This window comes from Lygodium microphyllum, chromosome 4 (assembly GCF_053477565.2).
Source record: "Lygodium microphyllum isolate KBCC chromosome 4, Lygodium_microphyllum_v1.1.10, whole genome shotgun sequence".
Lineage (NCBI taxonomy): Eukaryota > Viridiplantae > Streptophyta > Polypodiopsida > Schizaeales > Lygodiaceae > Lygodium > Lygodium microphyllum.
The window spans coordinates 78,715,023-78,730,198 of NC_141138.1; the positions used below are offsets into that span (position 1 = coordinate 78,715,023).

General features: G+C 40.7%; 1 protein-coding gene across 1 annotated transcript in view; it reads left to right on the plus strand.

Annotated features, from left to right (window-relative positions):
* Window positions 1-2,427: 2,427 nt before the first annotated feature.
* The window catches only part of LOC148037213 (Nuclear transport factor 2 (NTF2) family protein), a 55,528-nt gene continuing 42,779 nt past the window's right edge, over window positions 2,428-15,176 (plus strand). The window contains exon 1 of the mRNA XM_087676146.1: window positions 2,428-2,887. Within this exon, the coding sequence (XP_087532272.1) occupies window positions 2,788-2,887 (100 nt within the window). The 5' untranslated portion in view covers window positions 2,428-2,787. The remainder of the gene's footprint in view (window positions 2,888-15,176) is intronic.

Here is a 15,176-nt window from a genome sequence, read left to right on the forward strand (position 1 = left end):
CTAGTTGACTAATGCACTTAAATCTTTTAAATAACCATTACCTATCATCTACTTGCTCGATGGATAGCCACACCACATCTTAAGTGCATTGTGCATGCCTAAAATTCCCTCATAAATTCATCAAATTAACATACCAAAAAATTTCAAATTTGTGGAAGAACTCATACCTTAGACTACTAAGACAACCAAAATGTGTCTCATGTATAAAAAGAAGACTTGCACTCCCCCTAGAAGTGAATGCATGTGAGGTTTTGATTTTAGGTATACATGTTTGTAGAGGATCTCGAGCTATCACTCCCACTTTTGTAGTGATCCTTCCACCTTTTGCAACTTCTTATCCATCCTCTCTAACCCTTTGAGTTCCACATAACAATGCAGAACACATTAGTTAGGCATACCAACACCTACAATCCTCAATGCTTTTGATAACTAGTCAATTATTCAACACTAATCCAAGAGCAAGGGCAATCATATTTCTCATCTCCAAAAATATGAATCTTCACCATTAGCAACACCCTTTGGTTCTGCAGAGATATCAATCATCATCATCAACAACACCCATTAGTCCTCCCGTAACCTTACAATTCAAGTCCCAACATTCCCTATCTTTGGTGCAAGTTCAAACATGCACCTTCCATGCAGAGTGCCAAGGAATCGGTACTCATCTAGGAGGGTCCAAATGTTATTTTATTTGAAAACTACTAAAAATAACACTGGCTAAATATTTTATAGTATAAGAGTCTAGAAGGAATAAATATTAATTTGTATTTGAGAAGTAATTTTTGGAAAGAGTTCTCTTTGAAAATTTCAATATGTTACTTGGAGCACTATATATTTGTAAGGTCTTCTCCATCCATTACCTACATATATGGGACTCTTATATATTTTTCAAAACAAATTGAGAGCCATGCTCACTCCTAGGGGAGTTGTAATATTGATTGGAGCTAAACTAGAAGACTTGTAATAAATGAGAAGGCTGCATGAAACTCTATTTGCTTTGACCTCAAAACCATGTCCATGATACCATAAATGGAGTGAAAAGGGAGAAGGATCTGCCACAAGCAAATAGGGACAGAGTGTTCAACTTAAAGTGGAAACCCTAGTCCCTAACCCTAATTTACGTAATGCGCAAAAGTAAATAGAGAGCCCATTCTCATATGTGCAACTTTGAAGTTTTCACTCTTCCATCCTCGCGTGTACTTTCTTGTTGCCTCCATTGCTTGAGACCACGAGAGATAGATAGTGTGAGTGTGAATTGAGTGAGGGGCTCGTGAGGGTGAACCTCAAATTTCACTCCTCACTTTGAACTCTTATTTCCTTATTGCTCTATAGCTTGAAGGGTAAGACATGGTTTTCTTCTTCTTCTTCTTCTCTTAACATCGAAGCTACAATGGTGTGGATTTGAAGAAGGTGAAAATAGTGGCCTAAGGAGCCACATTTGAATCATGAGACCATTATTGAGCCTCTCATGCATCTTGGACTACACTATGGAAAAGGTAACTAGGTGAGCTTACTCAATCCTTTGGATCTATTTGTCTCTTGATTTCATGAGAGTGAGAGAGGAAGCTTAGATGTTTCAGACCTAGAGGACAAGCCAACCAGGTGAGAGATAGTTGAGTCATAGGTGAGGTGAGCTCTTGAAGGAATAAGAGTCTCCATCCATGTTTTGTGGGATAGCTCTCGTAGAACTTTATGCTCGAGGGAACAACTTCTAGGACTACCTAAGGGGTCTCTTGGAAACATTTTCTAGTGAAAACCTCTTCTTATAGGTCAAATGGAGTGGGTCGTGGTTTTTGGTGAAAATCCTCTGCCCTTTTGAGAACACAGCTATAGTGGTTTCTCAGTGGAAAAGCACATCTTACTTTAGGAAAGGTCCCAAAAATAAGACATTAGACAAACCTTATTTAACGTCCCACTTTTCTTTTGTTTGGCATGTGTTTTTTTAATAGTTCGAAAATATATTGATCGAAAATTATGTACACTAGCCAAAATGGTGATGTTACTTAGTCTAAGGCCTTAAACATTGCCTTGACGATATAGTCTTTTTTCCCAATCCCTTTTCAGGCAAACAAAACTTCTCTTTAGGGATATCAACACTAACAAGTTAAGAAGGCAATCAAGGTGATCATATAAGCTTGCTAAGGCCCTGGTCCTCAGGTGCTAAAGCAAGTCTCTGATCCCTTTGATCTCATGGTAATCAGTTGGTTGGTCAATTCTTCATGGATGGTTGGAGTACAATTTGCATCCCTGGGTGTGGTAGTTGTCAATAGAACTGTGTGGGGCTCGCCCATTGATGCCATTCATTGTAAGGAATCTACCTCGGACCTGAGTGGTGTATATTGATATGTGGGTTTTTCAAGGTATTTCTCATGTGAACAAAAGAGATTCCCCCAAAACCAAAAGGCACGCAAAAACGGTTTCTAGGAAAACCTCTGACGAGAACATCTCCTAGATTTGATGTCCAAGGACCAAGGGAAGGGAAACGAGGCGGTACCAAATCCTGTTTTAACGTTGTGCTCTACCAAATCAAATACCAAGCGCTGCTTTAATGTTGTGTGCCTGAAGCCGCTATCATACCGTATTACCGCTCCATTCCAGCCCATTCTAACATTTAAGAGATATGCAAGCAACCAGGTTGCTTGATGTCGCGTCTAACCTTTGACATCCCTTCAATGGTGAAATGCAGTCTGTCTGCTAGGTGTTGTTTGAAACAAGGCCGTGGGAAGCCGCTGTAGGTCCAGATACGACAGGCAGGGAGGCAGCAGGAGACCAGAGGAAGAAGCAATAATGGCGCAGTTAAAGTCCTATTCAGGCTCCCTCCACCATCGTCCTCCGCTCTCGCATCAAGAACATTCGGGGCCCTGCTACGCCTCCCTCTCCTCAGCAGGTTTCCTCTCCTCCTTTTGTCGTACCAATCATTTTGTCTTCGCAAGCTTTGGATGTTGCAGACGTTTCCATCATTCCATTCTGGAATCAAGTGCACAGTGGTTTTTAATATCAAGGAAAGGAATGCCATGCCTGAGTTTTGAGAACGCCTCCTTCCTCATTTGCTATGTCGGAGTGCTGCAGTTCTTTCTTATTGTCATGCCGTTCGTAGTTTCATGTTCGTACGACGTACATGTTTCGTTGTTCCAAATGCACAGCGTTGCAATCTGTTCTAATTCGGCTTCTGTTGTAAAACCCAGTCTTTGATCCCCTAGAACCGAGCCAGCAACTATGGAGCTTACAATATTTCTCAGTAAGCTTGGGTTGCAGCTTACGCACGTTTTTGACCGATGCCAAGTATACGAAGTTTCATTTCCCATGCCTCTTTAGGACCTCATGAAATGACTCCCTTGACCTCCGCAAGTGGCAGAACCAAGGTACCAAAAATGGCGAAATAGCTCTTTTCGTTTGTTCGTTTTGAAACTTTATTGTCAAGAAAGAGATCGAGGTGCTACCGAGAGAGAGCATCGGCTTGACAAATAGACCCCTATAAATGATACATTTCATCGTCTCAGAAAAGAATGTAAAATGTTACGAGGCTTTTGAAGTGTTAAAAGCTGTTAAATATTAATATTTTAGCTTTAAATTGGGCTCCAACACAAGATCATTACGAAGAGGTTACTAAAGTAAGTTGGTACATTAGAGTTACAAGTTTAGAGCAATATTGGTGAAGTATTAGAGTAGTCGGACCAGCTAGGACAAAAAGTAGTGAGTTGATGCAAGCAATCAAACTAACACGCTTGGGAATTGAGAACTTATATGATGTTATAACTCTCAAATTTGTAGAGAGAGTCTCTTGATTGGTTGTAGTAAGGTAGAGAGCACATAAGAATAGGATTGTGTTTCTCAAGTTTTCTTTTCATAAATAGTTAAGTGTACACTTCGGACTTATCCATGCCTATGTCGAGGATGATGGATTAGTAAGTAAGCTTGACTAGTTCTTCCATAGCATCAATAGTCACAACCTTTAGCGAAATACGTAGTCTTGTGTCTAATTTGCAATTTTATTGTAATTTGCCATTGTGAACATATTGTACAATCCCTATAACACTTTCTTAGTATGAGTTGTGATATTGTGCTCAAATCGAAATACTCTCCTACTAAGCAAAAAACATGGTGGTGGAAAGTTGCATTAAATTATGCTTTGTATTGACATTAGCACTCTTTCATTGGAAAAGGAAGCAAAGATTGTCATGGAAAGTTGTGCAAGTGACACATCAGGTTGAGAATGTTTGGGCTAGTGCCTCATTTTCTAATTTTGAAATCAATCTTTTCGATTGGAAGGGATCTTAAGTATGTTGTTAACCCTCTTATGTAATAAATTTATGAGCAAGATGTGTCTCATGTATATTATGAGACTTATGGGTCAAAAATTTTGGCCTTATAAATATGAAACATGGTCACCATGAGATTTGTATTAGGCTTGGACTTTGAGGATGTACATGAGATAGCTTTTTATACCTCCTTTGATTTGTATGTATTTTTGTGTCTTTTGGTGGATTCATTGATGTTCTTGCTACTTTCAATCTCATGATAGATAGAATATTGAGGCATCATAGAGCTTTTGTGGGTATATTCTTTGATGACATGATAGTATATTCAAAGAAGCATGAGCACAAAAAACACTTGGCAATAGCTTTCAATGAGTTAAGAAAGTATTAGGTTGGTTATTAATGACAAGAAAACGGAATTCTTTTTGCATGAGATTCACTTTTTGAGGTACATTGTATTAGCCAATTGTGTGTGTATGGTCCTTATAAAGTCGAAGTGATATATTTGTCACATTGGAATGCATATGAGATTTGTAGTTTCTTGTGATTGCTCTTATCATAGATGGAATATTTGGCACTTTGAAGTTGCTTCTTCATTGTATACTTTGCAAAAGAAGGGTATTTCTTTTAGATGGACAATAATGGAAATTTCAATATTTGAGCAGTTGAAAGAAATGATGGATTCAAATACAGCGCTTGTATTGTTAGATCATAGGAAATCATTTGTGGTAGAGTGTAATGGATGTGGTAACAACATTCAAGCTGTTTTAATGTAATATAGATGTATAGTGATCCTATGAGAGTTGTGTTTTTTATGGTGCAAAGAAGAAATTTTTATGAGAAAAAATTACTTGCTGTAATTCTTGCAATGTCTATATGGAAATGCTATTACCTTGAGGTAGATTTCACAGCTTAGATTGATCATCAGACATGAATTGTTTTCCTACTCAAATGAAGTTATTTGAGAAGTGTATGAGATGAGCGTAATGTCCGTGACAAAAATTGCCAGGTGTCATCTCTACATGTTGTAGACCTTGCGCTTGGAGTCAAATAGGGCACGGTGGCTTGTTTCCAGCCTTTTTTTAAAGGCTACATTTATTAGGGTAGATTTGTGTTTTGCTCTTGGGCGGCCTCTAGGCTGGGTGGCACCATTACTGCACCTGGGCGGTGTTAAACAGGTTGGGTGGCCGTTCTATTGGTTAAGTGACACGAAAACAGACCTATGTTTTTTGCAGGCAGCACCCGGCATATGTGATGCAGAACTAGGCTTTACATTACCTGCGTTTTTGTGTAGGCAGCCTGTGTATCTTTACGTTTTGTGTATGTTGGTCATCGGTTCTCTAGGGCGGCACGTTTGCAGGCTAGGCAGCACATGTTCTTTGTTAGACGGCCTGTTTATAAGTAGACAAATTTCTTTCTTTGCTGTGTTCTCATATTGGCTGGTCTTTGCTAACCAGGGTGACTTCGTTTTGGTGCTAGGTGGTCTCCATTGCAGGCCCACTTTAAGGCATATTTGCATTTATTTCAAGGACTCCATTTTTGGGCACTCCTGGTCCTTTACCAGCCCCTAGATTGGCTGTGTTTCAAGGTTGAAGTTGTGTTTTCCTCTACATTTACTGCTTTCTCTCTCTACCCAGCATTGTGTGTGCTCTTCGGCATCAAATGCTCCCCATCTACCTTGCTCTAGTTAGTCTTCTTTTGTATCGTGGTTTGATAGGCCTCGATTATCCCAAGGACACCTCTTATTGGTCACCATTATTCCAGCGACAACATCTTCTTTATTTTCTTGCAAGTATTTCTTGAAGGATATCTATGGTCGACATGTATGCTATGGGGAATTGTGTGGTTTAGGATCGTTTAGACCGACCATCATCTTATTACTCTTTTCCATTATATTCTTTTGGGGCTTCTAGACCTTGATTGGCATTGATGGGATCTCCCGAGTAGGTGGTAGTCCTATCCTCTCTCTCTGTATCTGACAAGTTGGATGGAACGAACTATCTTCTATGGTTGTGTTGCCTAAAGTGTCTCCTCAAGGATTGTGACCTTTGGGATTGTGTTACTATTTCTCTCTACCGACTTATCGTGGATTCTCATGATGGCATGATTGTGGATTCGGCAACTTTATGGGATTGATTGAATGTCAAAGCCCACTCTTCTCTCCTTTTGAGTTGTATAGATTCTGTGCTTGTGTATGTTAGACATCTCTACATTGTTGCGGAGGTTTGGAGGAGATCGGCATCTCTCTTCCAAATCTAGACATTTGGGCATCGATTATCTTGTGTTGAAACTACGATATCTTTCTATCGTAGAGTCCTCTACAATGAGGGATCACATCCATAGGACGGAGGAGACTTGGGACGAACCTTCATTCCTTGGTACGGATATTTCTTCAGAGGACCTATCTGTGATACTTTTCTCACATCTTTTGTCATCGACATATAATGTGTTCTACACCAATCTTCTCACTTCTTGTAGTCAGGAGAGACTCACCTGGGAGGAGCTAGTTCCATTGGTGCTCGAGCAAGATGCACAGCACATCGAGAGATTTTTGCAGAGCTCTACTTCTGTCATTTTATCTATAGGTACAAGACAAGCCAAGTAGAAGAAAACGAAGAGAAAGAAGGTGGAGCCCTCTTTCGACTCTGGTACAACTTTTGTGGGAAAGTGTAGAGAATATCCCATATGTTCTCATTGTGGGAAGACCTCGCACCTTAAGGAGAAGCGTTGGAGGATATGCCCTCACCTTCGTTTGGGAGTGAAGGGTGGATCTACATCGAAGTCTTCTAGCTCTACAAAATATGACTGGTCGGCCAGCATTAATCCTGGCCGATTGGCTGCAAATAATGCTAAAACACAATAAATGCTGGCAAATAAAATGCCTAAAATATCTCTGTGCTCAGTTGCTGTACCACATGTATAGACTCAACCATGAAGTGACTAATCCGCTAACACCCTCTCTCAGATCATGGGTGATCTGATACTATACAATATACAATGATAATGTCGCATCATAGTACATATAACAATGTCCATTATTGTAGAACCATGGATATCCAAGTAGTGGGTGTACAAGCCACCACCAAGGAGTCTCGGAGAGAACCTAATGTTGATGTTGATCGTACCAGCTCCTGAAGATAAAGAAGATCATAGCAGCTCTTAATGGCATAGTGACTATCTTGTCACCAATGCCGCAGTGCATAAATGACCATGAATTCCCCTTCTTTGGCCAGACCGCCAAAGTGTCCCCTCATGTGAGCTCCACACGAAAGCCACCCGCTCTTTGTCAAATAACCAGCCCATCATGAACCTGGATGTCAATCCAAGCTCAAGGATTTGTACCTACCAGACTTCGGTCGATGCGTCGCGGATGTCCCTCTCTGGATCCTGTGCATCTGTGTAGAAATATAGATGAGGCGCGGTTGCCCCATCTCATCACCTTCTCACACTCCCTCTCTGGCACTGGAGAGTTACGAGGGATGACCTCATCACCACCACTCGAAAGTAGCTGAGGAAGGGGCCACTAAGCCCTTCCCACGATCCAAAGAAGAGGATCCTTGTCGCACCTTGGACTTCGCCTTGGCCGGAGGATCGGAATCGGAATTTGAGGCAGTTAAGGACTCGTCGGAGGGGTCCGCATCCCGGTTCGTCTTTTGCTCCTTTTTCTTCTTGGAAGCCGCTAACTCGTTGCAGTCCTTCCTTAAATGACCTTTCTTGCCACAGTGGTAACACTGGGCCTTCGACTTCTTTGTCTTCAAACCCCTCTCTAAAGCTGTAAAAGCCTCACTGGAATCTCCATGTAGCGTATCATTAGCGGATGTGCACGGAGGAGCCATCTGGAGAGGATGTAGAACAAAAGTAGAGAAAATAAGGTATTTGAAGAGGGAACACAACCAAACCATGAGCACATATTGCAAAAAGCAAAAACGCCTGTTCTGCAATTCGCCCAGCCCAAAATAGTATTGAAAACAGCGTAATGCAGGCTGCACACTGCGTAAACAGGTGTAGGGTACTGTTGCTAGCAACCTGATGATGAAAACACAGGCAGTAGGAGGTGTTGGACAGCAGGCGATGGCAAATCTGTAGAAAACGCAGGTCAAATAGGTCTCCTGTATGGAGCAGCAGCTGCTTGATCAGCAAGGGTGAAAACAGTCCTGAAATCAGCAAGAAAACACAGCAGGAGCACAAACCCTGAAATCTGATACCATGTTAGAAGTGGTGCAGCAATGGAAGCGTAAACATAAGCTGTAATAAACTGCTGAAACACAAGACAAAAGAGAAAGGGAAAGAAAGAACATAATACAGATGAGAACTCAGATGTATGCTCGGGAAATGGAATCCATATACCAAGACATGAGACAATACAGAAGCAATGTGAGTCACCGACTGTGAAGGCACTGGTACGTGCTCCCTCTCTCCAAGAACTGTCAGGTGATGAATGAATGTGGAGGAGGGAGCCTGACAATATATAGGCCAAATAAATGCCAAAAATATGACTAGTCGGCCAGCATTAATGTTGGCCGATTGGCTGCAAATAATGCCAAAACACAATAAATGCTGGCAAATAAAATGCCTAAAATATCTCTGTGCCCAGCCTGCTGTATCACATGTACAGACTCAACCATGAACTGACTAATCTGGTAACAATTAATGCATTTCTTTTTGTGCACTTTTGGCTATTTTTTAGGGGGTTTGACCACATTTAGGGTTTTCTTTCTTTTTTACCTATATATAGGCAACTTGCCCTCCCACTTTTATTATCCATCATTGATTCTTTGTGATCAACCAACCCTTCTCATTCTCTCATTCTCTCACTCTCTTGCTACTATCTGGTGCCCACACTGACGCATAGAGTTGTGTGTTGGGGTTGACCATTGCAGCCTTGTACCTTCAACCAGTTCAGTTACATTGTTCCTTCTCTCTTTTGCGTTCTCTCTGTGTCTCCTTCTCTCTTTGTTCACTTTCCTCTTTTCATTGCGCACGCTCATAGTAATACACTGAGTTGGATGCTATAAAAGAGTTGTATACTACTAATGCAGTCTTTGGGAATATGTACGATCAACTTTGCAATGGCCAAAGGCACAATCATTTGTGTGTTTAGAGGTAGCTTTTCTATGATGTATGGATGACTACGTGTCATGATATTTGAGTCCTAAGATCATGATTGAAAACCATGCTTCTCGATATGTAGGACATAGAGGCATTGATGCTATAGTCAAGGTAGTGAAGCATTTTTTGTATTGGTTGGCTTAGAGACACGATATCGAGTAGTTGTGCACACATGCATTGTGTGTTAAGACGGTCGAGAATGATAGGGAGAAGGTTCCAAGGTTGTTTCATCCTTGGCCTATACTTGATAGGCCATGGTAGAGTATTGCTATAGATTTTATCTTTGATTTTCCGCAGACACCTAGAGGAAGGGATGGGATATATCATATGTAAGTTCAGCAAAAAACATGCTCATTTATGTATGGAAAGAGATAATTGCTGATCATATTATACACATTTTTATACAACACATCTTTAAGAAGCAGTGTATGCTAGAATTGATCATTAGTAATTGGCATTCTTGAATGATAAGTTTGTTTTGAAAGGGGTTGTTTCAAATCATGGGTACCACATTAAAATTTTCATTGTCTTTCCATTTACAAATTGATGGATAGTCAGAAGAGGTAAGTTCTAAGTCTTGGATATTTTGTAGTGATGTGTTTCTATTTTTTTAAAGGAGAAAGCATTAACTTATATTAAATGTATGGAAGTTTACAATGAGAATGGGGTGAAGATACAAGGGAGCAAGCCGAGTCATAGAGACTAGGTCGGGTTTGTCTTGGACTAAGGACAATTGGAAAAATATGTTGGGTGTAGTCATAATGGGGGCCATGCGCTTATTTATAAGGTAGGCGGGTTGGATGCCGTATGAGACCAGGGTTGATTTGGTACTTGGCAAAGAAAGCCTCAAGCCTTTCCATTTGAATTGTGTGTTCGTCATGGATCTTGAATTTCTTCATGGTGATAGATTTCTCTTCTTCATGGCTATGTCCCATCCAGGCCTTGAGGTCTTGAGGAATCTCTTCCCAGGGTACACTAGCATAGATGGAGTTCTCCATGTTGGTGAGGACTTGGGCCAGCTCTTTAATTTTATGCTTATATATAGATAGCTTTCTTCTCGGTCTTGCTTGGCTTGCGTTGAGCCACTTGGATTTTGATTTTAACAGCTTTCCTTGATATCTTCACAGCAATGTACAAAATCTACGAACAGAGTTTAGGAGTTAGATTCATAGCATTATTTACTATTTTACCCAAGAAAAGCTTTTCATTTCTTGCAATCCACATTTGCCAAAGAGTCCATGCATGCGAGTCCAGATTAGGGAAGTCAAACCATTAGTTTCCCCTAATATCAATTGTTTTTAATTGAAGGAATAGGGTTTGATAATGCTAGGTGGTTATGTATAGTCAAGTCAAGTAGTTTTTATTGTCAAGACAACCAATGAATAACAAGTTTTTGTGGGGAAGTTGCCATTGGAGGTAGGAGATCTTAGGTGACATGGGGACCATATTTGTTGAAATCTATATTTCCACTCTCTTCGGTCCCATTGGAGGCACCATTTGCTATTAATTTTCACAATGAATGAAGAGTTGCTAGAAGGAACAGAGGGTGGGGGGGAGAGTTTAGCCTGCATAGACCAACAAAATTTGTTAGTATTGATCTCCATATATGGTGCTATGTTTCAGAGCATAGGATGTAGTAGGATTGCTAGTTGAGTATACATATAACGATACAATGCATAGTTCCACCTGTAAAGCTTCCTTTGAGTTGTGCAAGTTGGAAAGAAAGTTCCACCAATCTTGCAGACAAAGTGTAAGATCTTTGAAGCTGATAGATACATTGAGAACATGGATGTAGCCTATCAAAATGTCAAGCACGCACTTCACAAATCTTAAGAGAAGCAAAAGAGAGTAGCTGATTGCCATAGACAAGAAAAGGATGCAAGGCAAAAAGCTTTTGTACTTCTAAGCTGAATACGCGTTGTTATGGGTCCTTCTAGGTGTTGGACAAGGAAAGAAAGGGGATAGGTAAAATATTCTAGGTACTATCTTGTGAAGTTTTAAAATTATTTACCAATAGATGCAAAATGGATGGATGGGGGTGACTTGGCAGACCATCCTTAATTGTTGCATCTTTACCTTGATGCGTTTAGCTTGAGCCGATTTTAGATTGGGCTCCTTTAGGTTCAACAAAGTAGGAGGTCCAGAGTACCACTTGATGCTCAAGGGAAAGGTAGCATTTCCACTCTAGTATTGGATAGCTAATTTATATAGCATATCTCAGATTATTCGTCTTGCATCCAAGGTATTGTAAGGAAGAGGTAAAATTTCAAGTACTATCTTGTGAAGTTTTAGAATTATTTACCAATAGATGCAAAATGGATAGATGAGGGTGACTTGGTAGACCATCCTCGATTGTTGCATCTTTACCTCGATGCATTTCAACTTCAGCCGATTTTAGATTGGTCTTCTTTAGGTTCAACAGAGCAAGAGATCCAAAGTACTACTTGATGCTTAAGGGAAAGGTACCACTTCCACTCTAGTATTGGATAGCTAATTATATAACACATCTCAGAAGTATTCATCTTGCACCCAAGGTATTGTTTGTTGACATTATACTTGTCATGAGGTTACTATTTTATTGTACTAGTCACTGTAATTGGTATGCAAATGGGTATAGTTTTTAGCATGGCTTCGAGACTACACATTTGCATTAGATAGTAGTGAATATTCAGCTGAGAATTGTTGGACAGGAGTACTATGTAATGCCACTAAAAGTATAGGCATGATTTATGGTTAATTCATGCCCTACTATGCTTGTATGGTTAGAACAACTTTGGTACATAGTTTATGGATGCATCTTATGTGGTCGTTGTTAGAGATTGAGTCATCCCCTAGACTAGCATTGTCAGGCTATAATGGTACATTTAGTTCTCTTGGGCACAATTACGCATTTCCTATCAGTTTGGGCATTTTCTAGTAGTCAGTAGGAGCCAGCACCGTATTCCTGGTGGGTGGGACAGTAAGTGGGAAGGTGGCAGTGCCATGTGGCACGTCAAATGCAGGTCTTAGATGTTTTGCATTATTTTATTCAGCTGTTGGCCAATTTGGCCCAATTTATCAGCTGGTCGGCCAGATTTAGCTGGCTGACCCGTTCATTTTTATGGCCAATTTTCAGTTCTTCATATCCAGCCCCAGCTTGTCCACTGTTTTAGGTGGAGAGAGAGATTGGCTTGCGGAAATACTTTGACAGCCCATTCATACATCTGCCTTCTTCATTTCAGCATTCATTTACTGCAGACTTCTGCGTTCTATTGTCTCCTTTCTCTCTCTCCACTGTTGAAGGGCTGATTGATCATGGGCAAACCTGGACAGGAGATTTTAGTACAACAAAATTTTTGCGTTTTCAGCACATGGAGGCTGAGGTGAACAGGTGAAGTGTGGAAAAGGAGCGCATTTGTTGTTTTTTGCAGGTTTTTACTATTCATGAAGGAGAAAAGGTTGTGTATTCAGCTTTCGGAGCAGATTTTGAGTTTTCACATGGAGGCCGAACAGGTGGTGTGTGGAAAAGGAGCACATTTGCTGTTTTTTGCAGGTTTTTGCTCTTCGTGAGAAGGAGAAAAGGTTGCATATTCAGCTTTTTGTAGCAGATTTTGAGTTTTCACTGCCTCCAACAGTTGAAACACGTTTTGGGACGAGCGGAGGAAGTCTGTAGTAGGCATTGTTTGCAGAGTCACAAGGGGCTGCCCTATTTTTTGTGTAGGCTATTTAGTTGATAATGACTTTTGAGATCGACATGGAGTTTTAGGCTATTATGGATCATAAGGTCCCTGTGTTACTGGCTCTTCCTTTAGATTAGAAACTCAATGGGGAGTATTACTGCATTTGGCGGATACTAATGCTTGCCATCTTGGAGTCCTATGATTTGGTGGACCTTTTGATCGAGACTATAGCCTTTTTGTAGCTTGTAATGCCTCCAAGCTTTTTGTTGATGATAAAGTTGAGTTGCTTAAGGTATAGGCACATTGGGATAAATTGATTGCCTGCATCCGTTCTTTCCCCTTTCTCTCGTGCATTCCAACTATTATTGCTCACATTGAGCACTTGATCGTGGCTCAAGAAATACAGTTGGAGTTGGATTAACTGTACAATCGGATGGCTGTTATGAAGTAGGTGTTTCTGGAGATTTAGATGCAGACTTTGAGTCCCTACAAGTTTTTTCAATGCGGGAGCATGTCAATAAGCTTCAACAATTGCAAATACAGGTCTAAAACACAAGGAAGGTGATTATGTCGAAGTACATGGCGATAACTCTTCTTTCACAATTACCGCCTCTATTTTGTGTAGTCTGTTTCGCCTTGATTGCTTCAGGGTGGATAGATACCCTTAAGTGGGAAGAGTTGGTTTCGATGGTCTTGGACCAAGAGGTACAACTCAAAGGTCAGAACGATCCCAAGTCAACGGCGTTGATAGGTCAATCTTCTCAACAAAAGGGGAAGAAGAACAAGATGAAGAAGAAGGACCAGAAGACCAAGCAAGATAAAGCCAAGGAGTCTACTTATCACGTCTATGGCAAGATTTGCCATTAAAAGGATTACTTGTCTAGAACAAGGACACCAACAAGGAGAAGACCACAAATGACTCAGGAGTGGTATTGGAGACTCGCCTTTGGTTCTTTAAGGTTGAATGGATTCAAATTGGGTCGGAGATGTTGATCATAGGACGTCAACGATAGGATAATGCTTTTACTTTGGGTGCAGGTGTTATCTTGTGGAGTAGCAAGAAGCAGCCCATAGATGCCCTTTCTTCTACAGAGGTGGAGTATTGAGTGACATCTTCTACCACGTGAGATAGTGTGGCTTCAAAGGTTACTAGGAGAGCTTGCTCGCCCGTAGATAGGTTATGTGACCCTTCATTGCGATAATGAGAGTTGCATTGCTTTGGCATGGAACCTTGTGTTTCATGCTAGATTGAAGCACATTGAGATACATTACTGTTTCATTTGGAAGAAGATCTTGGATGAGACCGTTGATGTGGTATATTGCAATCATCTAGGATTTAAGAGAGGGTGTTAGAGATTTAGTCATCTCGTGGACTGGCACTGTTAGGCTACAATGGTACAGTTAGTTCTCTCAGGCATAATTATTCTTTGTTAGTTTGGGCATCTTTGAGTAGTCATTAGAAGCGGACACCTTATTTCGGGCAGGGCAGATGGTTATTGGGTTGATGGTAGTGTCATGTGGTACATCAGATGCACATTGCAAATTTTTTGCATTATTCTATTTAGTTGTCGGTGTGTTTGACCGACAACCGACTTGGTCATTTTTATGGCCTATTTTCAGCTATTTATATCCAGCCCCGAGCATGTCCACATTCACTTGTGTGTTTTAGTGGAGAGTGAGACAACCGACTTGGTCATTTTTATGGCCTATTTTCAGCTATTTATATCCAGCCCCCAGTTTGTCCACATTCACTTGTGTGTTTTAGGTGGAGAGTGAGATCAGGTTGTGGAGATACTTCGACAACTTGTTTGTACATTTGCCTTTTTCATTTCAATATTCATTTACTGCAGATCTCTATGTTCTACTGTCTCTTGTCTTTACCTCTTTCCTTGTGTTCATTGTCTTTTAGTCTTATACATATGCTTTCGTATGTGTTGCACTCTGATAGTTTGATGCGAATAAAGGGCCACCATGCCTTTTATATGTGCTCGGGTGCACACCCTTAGCACTTGTACTTTAGTACTTTACTTATAACTATCACAAAAACTTAAGAGAGGTACAACTCTTTGTACCCACACGTCCTGCATCTCACTCTCTACTATTGTTCACACACACACACGCTCTCTCTCTCTCTCTCTCTCTCTCTCCATTG